Below are 10,017 nucleotides of genomic sequence, written 5' to 3'. Positions count from 1 at the left end.
TCGACCCTCAGAAGCAGGGAAAGAGCCTGTTCTGGGTAGATGAGAAAAGCACGCACAAGAAGCTCGCCTCTCGCTGCCTTGAGCTTATGTCTGGACCAAGCGGCCTATACCAAGACATGTGCAGCCTTCCAGGACCCGGGACCCTAAGGAGCGAGATTGACGAGGGGAGAATTACTAGTAGTTTGTCACCTGACCTGCAGTATGCATGTCGCTACTGGGTCGATCATTTTAAGCAGGGTCAGCAAGATATCCTCGATAGAGACACGACCCACCTCTTTCTGCAACAGCACCTTCTTCATTGGCTTGAGGCCATGAGCCTTATAGGAGAATTAAGCAGATGCGTTAACCTGCTCGACAGCCTTCAGGCACTTGCTAGCGTAAGATCTTTACAGAACACCTTCCTACTTCGCTGCTAACGTGCAACGCAGCCGTCTGCAAAGCTAGTTTTAGACTTTCTTTACGACGCTAAGCGGTTCGTGCTGCGGTTCCAATCTGTGCTTACAGATGCGCCACTACAGATCTATTGCTCCGCACTCGTGTTCGCACCAGAGAGGAGCCTAATACGACAAACATTTGTAGACCAAGTGCCGCAGAGGGTTAAGATGCTGTCTATGAAAGAAGCAGACTGGGACGCGTGTCGCAGCACGCTCGAGGGCCATTCCTCCCGAGTTAGCGCGGTAGCCTTCTCACCAGACGGGCAGCTGGTCGCGTCAGCATCTTACGACAAGACAGTGCGGCTGTGGGAGGTGGGGTCGGGGACGTGTCGCAGCACGCTCGGAAGCTCTTCTGGGTACATTACTTATATCGATTTCTCACCAGGTGGCCAGGTACTTCACACGAACCAGGGCGATATTCCTTTGCCTCGAACCCCTGTTGTCACATCGCTCTTAAGACCGCAGCCGCAATCCTTATACATTGTAGTGCAGGATCAGTGGATATTGCGCAACCAGCAACGCTTCCTGTGGCTTCCGCCAGAGTATCGATTAAGCTCGACCGTAGTACGCGAGAACATAGCTTGTCTTGGGCTTGTATCTGGTCGTGTGGTTCTGCTTAGGATTCTCTAGTGTTGTGCATTATTAGATTTAGTTTACTATAAGCACAATATAGATTTTACAGCATAGTAAGAATATAGTTAGTATAAGATGCAGGTCTTGTTGTTAGTAATCTCCCTTAAGAACGACCTTTGCGTTAGAGTTTATACGCCTAGACTAACTGCTTGTAAGGGGCTACGCTCAGGGAGCTATCGCACAGGTATACTGGAGTTGTATTCGATAGAGAAGAGAACTACAGGTAGCTAGGGTTCTGAAGGTCGTTCAGGGGGCGGCGGCTCGGGATAACCTTCTGCCGGGCTCGCTTACACAGAATCCGGGTGCTCAGGGGGGGCACCCGGAATCTGTGGACAGTGCGCCTCGCGCACGTGACCGAGATATTATCGAGGACTCACCAACTGGGCTCCAGCCCATCACACTGCTAGAGCTAAGCCACAGCCCTAATAGCCGCTAGAAATAGATTACGCGAAGACGATAACGTAAGATGTTTAGAGCCGCTTAACGCGAGCTAAGGTACTAATTACGAATGCGATTATGCATAAACATGGGCGTTGCAGGCGCTACGAGGCTGAACGTAGCTCACCACGCTATTACAAGATCTCTACGACATAATCGCGATTTTCTAGAGCTTTTTTAGACTCTGCAAGCTTCTGTATAGTGCTGTAGTAAAGCAACACTGTTATGCACGGAAGAAAGGTCTGCTTCAAGTTACGCAAAAAGGACTGCGATAGCGATGTAATTTTTAGTTAAACGTGTTAAAATATATTAACAGATAGCTCTAGTACATAAGTATCACGATTTCCTTAAGATTATTAGCGTGCGCGCAGAAAGCGAAGTGCTAGAAGTCAAAGTACCCCTCATTTGTCCCAGCACTGCGGGTGTCCCAGCACTCAGGGAGGGATGTTACACCCTATCATTGCAGGCGTCTATTCATACTTCGAACGTGGGAGCTTTTCCACCCAGTTTCGCACAATGCTAGTGTAACATTCCAAAGAAGAAGAAGAATTGAAGGTCCAGTTCATTAGAGAATGCTCTCAGACGAAGACACAACGTGATACACGGTTCACACAGCTTGTTCAGCTACTGTCATGTCGGGATTCGTATGTGAAGTATGCAACGAACGTTCCATAGCTTACAACAAGTCAAGATTGCTTCCCGGCCTGTAATCGAGATCGCAGGAATGAACGGTTACGCATCTCGTACTTCACAATAACGATGAAGAGTAGCACGAGCAATGTGACGGCTAGTACTAACATAATGGTGAAGAAATACTCCATGGAGATTGGTCCCAAATCGCGCGGATGGGTTTCCATGCAGCGCTTACTTGCATAGAGATTCTGAAACAAGTGGTTTGAGAGGGGAGCGTGAAACGACGAACAAACTGAGTAAAATGCTGATCTGTGCTTGAGACATTGTGGTGGCGCTATAATAGTAAACAGTGACATGGACGTGTGGGCACAGTGCGTGTACTCCTTTTGGTGTCACGTCGTTCAGCCTTCCCCTCAGGTCTGATGCTATCGTACATACCGCAGCGCTTCGAGCTGTTCAGATCATCACCACGCAAACATCGACGTATACGGACTCCTGAGTTTCCACCTGGAATGGAGTTTAACCTAGTTCGAGAAAGATGGAAGAAAGAGGGAATGAAAGATCCATTCCTGGAGCGCCAGGTATTTGGGGCAAGTAGACCTGCGGAGGTACCCCTAGTGCGAAGATCGCTGTTCAGCGTTCCGATAGTCACTTCACAGCTGCCGCAGTCAGATAAGCGGACAGTTAGTTCGGCATTTGGGAAGGTTGGGTGGAGCTAGGACAACGGGACCGGTTTGCGTCAAGGGCAATCCCATCTCTTTCTGGAAAGATTTGGACGATGTAAAGCTGAACATCTGTGGCATCTGATACCAGCAGTAGAGTATTGTTGTCCTGGAATAATTTTGGGTTTTCGGGACGATATTACTGTACCGCACGGGAATGTTCAAGTCGTTGTCCCAACAAATGCATAACGCACTATGAATTGGGTCTTCCTATGAGGCAGTCGGCCGAATACTTAGTGGTTCATTCTTCTTCACAGGCTTTGATTGGTAGTGATGAACTTTTTTATTTGAGACATCGCCAGGAGTTGGGAGATGATTGTCTCACTCACTTTGAGAAGACCGTGCGGCGCCCACATGCCCATGCAAACACAATCATAGCTCGCGTTCTCCAATCACCTCGTTAGTCTCACAAGGGCGTATTTGACTCAATTCCTCACCACTCAACCTTCTCACCTAATACCAGTGATTGCCTTGCATAAAATGTCTACCCTGCTAGTCTACAATAACGGCAATGAACCTACTTCACTTGAGCGCTTCGTTCAAGGTTCGATCGACCGGCTCATAGGTTGCTTCACTCATACTTTCCGCGGCACCAGTTTGGAATACTGGCTGCTCGATCCTAGTGGTCAGGCCTATACTCTCTTCCTGACCACACTGGTAGGCGTCTCAATCTGGCTTTTCTATTCCAATGAGAAGTTGAAGGCTCTCGTAGTTCTTAGGTCCGCCAATGCTTGGCTGGAAGAAGAGGTGTTGGTAGAGGCAGATGTCAATAGTGGACAAGACGACGATGGTATACCGTTACCATCGTCTCCTGGAGCCTCATCTCTTGCACGTGAAGAGACACCTATCATGCGAAAACTAGCACCCCCCGGCCACCGTCCCACCAATGCGCACCTCGAAGGCTCACCTTTTCGTGTCGCAAAATCTCTAGGGCCTCGTTCCGACTATTTCATGGCGTCCGGTTATCAAACGCTTACTCCGGCCAAACCCAGGCTTTCCGAGGCGTTTTCAAATACATATCTGCACTGCGACCACGTATCAGATTTCGCCAAAGACGCGCCTAACTCATCTCGGACTTTCGAAGGAGACGACAGGTTTAACGCGGATAGAACGCCAACAAAGAAGAGGGAGGCGGAGAAGGGGGCTACGAGTATGATAGGTCTCGGAAGGAAGGCACAAATAGCGGATAAGCCCGTTGTTGCTCACTGGTCGAATGAGGTCGGTCGGAATGGCGGTCGAGCAACATTGAGGCGCGAGATGAACGACGAAAATTTTGCCTGAGGGTGTCGCGTTCTATGCTCCATGATGATACATATCACCTCGACTCTTTTGCTGAAAATTTGGGTCCTGTGTTTCGAATTTGAGGGCAAGTGTGGTTCGCTTGATAGACAAGGTACCATACACGTATGCTAGAAGGTGCGACACAAGGTGAAGAAAGTGCAGTCCTACGGACAGGAAAGTGTCTGTCTATACAAATAAACCCATAGGCAGTACCTTGGTTTTAACACTCCCTATATCTTCATGAAGCCACCGACTTTGCTCGAGCCATGTCACCAAAAAAGCAACTCGCTATGAACCAATACAAGCACTGCAACCAGCCAACAAATACCGATTGCTGTGGAAACGTTATGACCGAGCTCTATACTGGACGAAGCAGCGATCTGTGCCAAGAGTGCCAGTTGAGGCTACAGATTGTTCCTTGGGCGTGCAGCCTTCACTGGATAGTCCTCCTAGACATGAACCTACAGAAAGACTACACAGATTGGACTGTCTTCTCTCGAACAAGTACGGCAGTCTTAGCTCGGCGCATTTATTGATGTGGCTCCACGGACGATAGAGAGCCTTTTGAAGCAGCCAAGGATATGAGACCTTTGGCGATCAATGTGATGGCACGGAAGTGGAGCGCGAGGCTCAACCCACAAGCTATTATACAGCAGCATTGCGAGGAGGTGGGCTTACAGCGTATCTCTAAGGGCATCAATGGGAACGGAGATTGAGGGTTGTAGACTCACTGTACGCAACTGCGAGGGGTTAGGGGAGAGGCAGTCCCGAAGTCGGAGGATGGCAGGTATTAGCGCTACGACATCGTCAACACAGCGCTGTTTGTCTATGCTTGTTATCGTTCCAACAGATTGCATGATTACGAAAAGCGCATGAGTTTCTGTGAATGTGCATGTCTTCGACTACAAGCAGTGTTCCTACTCTGTTCAGCACACGAGAAGACGTCAGAACAGACATTCGTACCTGCCTAAAGCGGTAAGGCGCATGTACACCCCAAGGGCGCAATTCCGACCCATACTTCGCGCTTCCAAATTATCTCGAAGATTCCTTTTGCTACTACGCCCTTGGCTTTTGCAGGTCACTCCATCTCATTTTGTTCTCATTGAGTGAGCATATAATTCGCTGCATGTGCCACACGATCTTTAGATATCCACCGTTATCGATCCTCCGCGGCACGACAATACGAACACCCAAACGAGTATCAACAACTCGCCACATCTACTACCAATTCACCATCAATCCTACGTCCCATACTCTGAGACTTTTCAGCATAATGGCAGACCCTCTATCCCAAAGAACAGACCCCCTCTACCAAAAAGATGGCCAAAAACACACCCACACCTCTCCCATAACCTCAATTCACCCACTATCATCCCTGTCCCCAGAAACCCAGTCCCTCTTCAAACCACCACCCGAAACAGAGCCTTATGTCGTAACAACTCCTTCGACAATCTTCCACGCCCAAGGCGGCGGCCAACCTTCAGACACTGGAACCATTTCAGCAGGATCCGCAACATTCCACGTGCATCAAGTGCGGAAGGTAGATCCCGCGATATTGCATATGGGTGTTTTTGCCTCCTCAGACAAGAAGTTTGAAGGAGAAGGAGTCGACGCAGAACAGCAAATTGATGCAGAGAAACGCCGTCTACATTCCCGCATCCACACCGCGGGCCACGTCATCGGCCTTGCTGTTGCTTACCTCAAAAGCTCCGGTTCCGTGGCCCCCGATGTCGTCGACGGAAAAGCGTCGCACTACCCTGGCGCAGCTTTTGTAGAATTCTTAGGTCTTATTCCAAGTGACAAAAAGGCTGAGATACAGGCTAGAGTCGATGACATGGTTGCTGCAGATATGGACGTCAAAATTCACTTTTGGGATGAAGAAAGGGCGAAGAAGGAGTGTACGGGGGTTATGGAGACTTTGAAAGGGGATGAGGAAGATGGAGTTAGGGTTGTGGAGATAGGGAGCGAGGGAAGCTATCCTTGTGGAGGTACGCATGTACTGAAGTTGAAAGAGTGTGGGAAAATCGTGCTCAGGAACATTAAGAGGCAAAAGGGGGTCACCAAGGTGAGTTATGAGGTGCAAGACGCTTGATCGAATGCAGTGATTTGATCATGCACATTGTGTGTGCTCTATGAAAATGTATTCAGCTTTGTTCCTTGTTGAAAACTCCACCACTTTTTCTACCTGGTATCATATCCTAAATCCTAGAAAGCCGGCTCAGCTGTTTTCCTGCGCCCAACCCCGCATGCAATTATATGCATTTGTCTTTCCCGGTTCCCGTAAATAATTCCTAGAAGCGCCCGCAGCTCTAGGCCAAGTAACCGGCCAAGACCTGCTTCGAAGTGTCGTCCAAACGTTCTTGCATTATAGTGGCGACACGACCATTGTGGCGGTTATTCGCGTCCTTGAGATAACTTCCTACCCACTCCTTCACATTGGTGATCTCTGGGAAGGGGTCACGCGGCGCCTTCTTGCAAGTGTTTAGCTGGGTGAAGCCGACACCGAAACCAAGCTCATCGACATCGGCATCGGGAATGATGTCGTCTGCGGAAGTGGGCACAGGCGGGTTGACCAGCAACTCAATCAGGCGCTGGGTCGTGAGGGCCCAACCCTTGGGGTAACGGTCGACGAAGGCTTGCGAATCGCCCAGTGTCTTCGTGAAAGACACAACTGCAGTCTTGCGATCGGTTGGGCGTGCGAGCTTCTGGGTGTCCGGAAGGATGACAGTCAAGTAGATGGGCTTGAAAATGCTATTACGAAGTTAGCAATTGGCTTCCTAAATCTTGGAGAACATAGACCACTCACTCTTTCTGGATCTGATCGGAGACTTCGATGAAGAAGTCTGTGCCAAGTCCCTTGTCCAGCCGTGCCGAAACGAAGTGATAGAACGCGATGAAGCGCTGCTGGAAATTCTCAGTCTTCAGGTTCGACAGCCTTGTTAGCATCAGCTGGAGGATTGTAGCAAAGTAGGGTTGCAGCGCGTTAGCTGGGATGTGTGCGACGACAGCTTCGATGAGCTCAAAAGAGTACGTTTCGTGCGCCTTGCTGGTAACAAGCTTCTGGAAGATACCCAGAATAGGCTCCAGTTGCTTGGTCGCCACGATGTTGTCTGCGTCGCGGGCAACCATTGCACTCAGCAGACGGGCCAGCGCAGGTACGTTACCACGTTGCTCCCAGACTGCGCCCTGAATAATGACAACAAACAGGCCTCTGTAGTACTCGCTCAATCCACTTGAAGGGTTTGCTTCCAGCAGCGCGGAGAAGAGCTGGAAGATGTAAGGGGAAAATTCCTCAACATTGGCTTGCAGGCAGGCAGCAAATGGCTCGTAGAGCTTTTCCTCGAAGAATTGAGGATGTTTTGGTGCACAAAATCGAACAAGTGCTCCTATGCCCTCGAACATGTAGTACTGGAAGCGAGGATTGCTGGGGTTATGCCTAATGACCTTGACAATGTTGATGAAACTCTGTAGAATGGTCTCGCATATCGGTAGAACACCGTCGCGGATGAAGATGAGCACTCGCATGACGCACTTCATCAAGAACTCGTTCTCTTGAATCTTCTCCGGCGCGGAGCTCTTTGTGATGAGCTTGAACAGATGATCCAACAAGTCTTTCGATGACCCAACAACGTCTGTCTTGGGAATGATGGGCTGTCGGTTGCTGTCGGTCATGTACAGAGCACGCTCGACAGCGATAGCGGCGTATGTGTGGATGACGTAGTTGTCGTTGCCCAACTGGTTTACGAGCAGGGGGAATGCAGCCCGCCAGAGATCTGGCGATAGCTGGCTGCGGAAGACGTATAAGAACTTGATAGCGTCAACCTTCAAGATGGGTGATACGTTTTGTGCCTGGAGATCAGCTGCAATGTGTGTCTGGAAGAATTCTAGAATGTTGACATTCTCGTTCACACTCATGACTCCTTGGCCGGCAGTAGCAGTCCCCTTGGCGGCAATGGCGGTGAAAAGGTAGACTGCGGTGTCTTTTGACTTCCAGTTGTTCTCGTTATCCTGGGCGTAGTTTTGGAGATAGGCGTCGATGTACGTTTGGGAGGTAGTTGTGACTAATGTCTCAAAGCGGGTCATGAGCTGACGCAAGAAGTTTGTGGCAGCACGTCGGCGAGTGTCGTTGTCGGATCCCTCCAAGTCTCTCCTGATGAACTCAATCGGCTCATCTTCGAAAAGTTCGACATCAGACTCGCGCAGAGTGAGATTGGGCAAGATGACCTTTTCGATAATCTGAACCAAGACGGACTGGTTGTTGAAGGCTTCGGCGTGCTGTGTGGATGCGACTGCAGTGAGGAACTGCAACGCCTTGCTGACAAGGATGTCGTACTTTGTCTCGAGGCCGACCGACATGAGGAAACTCCATGTGCTCTCGATGAACTGTCCGAGCTGTGTGCCGAATACGTCCTCGTACTTTTGGATGTAAAGCATGAGCGCCTCGAAGATGCCTGCGCGTACGTATTCTTGTGGGCCAGACTCGGTGTCATCGTCGGTGTGTAGTGCGGGGTTGTCGAAGACGAGGTACTTGTGCAGGAGTCCTGAGATGATGCCGATGTGGTCTTCGAAGACGGGAGGCAAGTCTTGACAAGAGAGATCGTAGAACAGCTTGATGAGAAGATCTAGCGTTGTGAAGGCGCTCTTGAGTAGCTGGGGGTTGCCCTGGGAGTTTGTGATGAGGGCGTCGGTATTCTCGAGCAGTTGGAGGAAGGGAGTGCCGAACTTTGACAGGACGTGGTTGATCTCGGTGAAAAGGTCGTCGGACCGGAACAGCGGCCGCCAGCGCTTGAAGATGGAGTGTGCGACTTGTAATACACCGTTGTTGACCACTGTGTTGTCGGGTGTGAGGCGCGAGATCAGATCGTCGACCAGGGTATCCCATCGCTGCCAGAAGTCGCTGTCGGCAATAGCGCTAATGGCTTCACCCAGTTGTGCTTGTAAGTTTGCGGGTACGGACACCATGAGGCCTATGAGTTCCCTCTTGATCGCCACAACCTCACTCTCGGGCAGTTTGTAGTTGCCATCCTCGTCGACCCAATTCCGCTTTATGAAGTTTTTGAAGTACAGCGCGGCGGAGAGGCGTGTGGTTTGCGGGTTCGCGTCGGAAGCGACTATTTGGAGGAGATTAAGAGAGAAGCCGGGTTTGGTCTGCTCTTGCGTGATTGCTTCTTCCGCTATGAAAAGTTAGCATCTGATGCTGAATAGTGTTGAGAGATGGAGGGGCAAAATTGGCAAAATGCGCATACATGGACATGTACAAGACGTATCCTCCCGGCGTCCTATACACGTCCAGATACACGCGCATTCCCTTTGACAAGAAGTCTGGGGCTGCACCACATGGAGCACCGCGGTAAACAATGGTACTCACCCTGCTTATTCTGCCGAGGGTCCAAACTGGCCTGCAGCAGCTGGGAGAGGGTAGCGATGTCGGCGGCCATGGTGAGGAGAGTGAAGCAGCAGAGTGTGTAGGCGGGTGGCTTGGTGTGAGAAAGAAGTCGAATGTTTGGCAAATGGTTGCTGTTTGGGGTGTCCCACTTTACGGCGCTAAGGCCTAGGAGCTCTGGCGTGGGCAGGGATCAGGTACATAACCCCAGATGATTTTCCGAGAGAGCGTCCATGACATGATGAGATGCTGTCCTGCTCTTGAACCGCCGAGCACGCCACTACTTCGTCTTCTCCCCAGGCGTGACCCGTCGCCGCCTCGTCCCGTGCAGCCTCCTTCCCTCCCCACACCCAAATGGGCACCATCGCCAGCCCCGCCTCTCCGCCGACCAGCACCCATGATAGACTCGATGCGCCTGCGCCACTCTCATAGCTCTTCTCTCTGGCCCTTGCAGTGGTAGTCTTGGAGTCTACACCACCTTCACCAGGCATAA

The 10,017-nt window shown here is 50.6% G+C and overlaps 4 protein-coding genes across 4 annotated transcripts; 3 read left to right on the top strand and 1 right to left on the bottom strand.

The window, feature by feature from the left end:
* Positions 1-311: 311 nt before the first annotated feature.
* Positions 312-1,064, top strand: ALTATR162_LOCUS3284 (uncharacterized protein; the record flags this gene model as incomplete). The annotated part of the gene is made up of 2 exons (XM_043310890.1): positions 312-377; positions 429-1,064. 2 exons carry the CDS (start codon positions 312-314, stop codon positions 1,062-1,064), a joined length of 702 nt encoding a protein of 233 aa, XP_043166825.1.
* A 2,276-nt stretch (positions 1,065-3,340) lies between these two features.
* ALTATR162_LOCUS3283 (uncharacterized protein) lies at positions 3,341-4,141 on the top strand (the record flags this gene model as incomplete). The annotated part of the gene is made up of 1 exon (XM_043310889.1): positions 3,341-4,141. The coding sequence occupies one exon, from the start codon at positions 3,341-3,343 to the stop codon at positions 4,139-4,141; it is 801 nt and encodes a 266-aa protein (XP_043166824.1).
* Positions 4,142-5,414: 1,273 nt separating this feature from the next.
* Positions 5,415-6,233, top strand: ALTATR162_LOCUS3282 (uncharacterized protein; the record flags this gene model as incomplete). The annotated part of the gene is made up of 1 exon (XM_043310888.1): positions 5,415-6,233. The coding sequence occupies one exon, from the start codon at positions 5,415-5,417 to the stop codon at positions 6,231-6,233; it is 819 nt and encodes a 272-aa protein (XP_043166823.1).
* A 217-nt stretch (positions 6,234-6,450) lies between these two features.
* Positions 6,451-9,579, bottom strand: ALTATR162_LOCUS3281 (uncharacterized protein; the record flags this gene model as incomplete). The annotated part of the gene is made up of 3 exons (XM_043310887.1): positions 6,451-6,892; positions 6,948-9,315; positions 9,510-9,579. 3 exons carry the CDS (start codon positions 9,577-9,579, stop codon positions 6,451-6,453), a joined length of 2,880 nt encoding a protein of 959 aa, XP_043166822.1.
* Positions 9,580-10,017: the final 438 nt, after the last annotated feature.

This window comes from Alternaria atra, assembly GCF_907166805.1.
Source record: "Alternaria atra isolate CS162 genome assembly, contig: 22, whole genome shotgun sequence".
Lineage (NCBI taxonomy): Eukaryota > Fungi > Ascomycota > Dothideomycetes > Pleosporales > Pleosporaceae > Alternaria > Alternaria atra.
The sequence above is the reverse complement of the archived record's forward strand: the minus strand, read 5'-3'. Positions and strand labels throughout refer to the sequence as shown.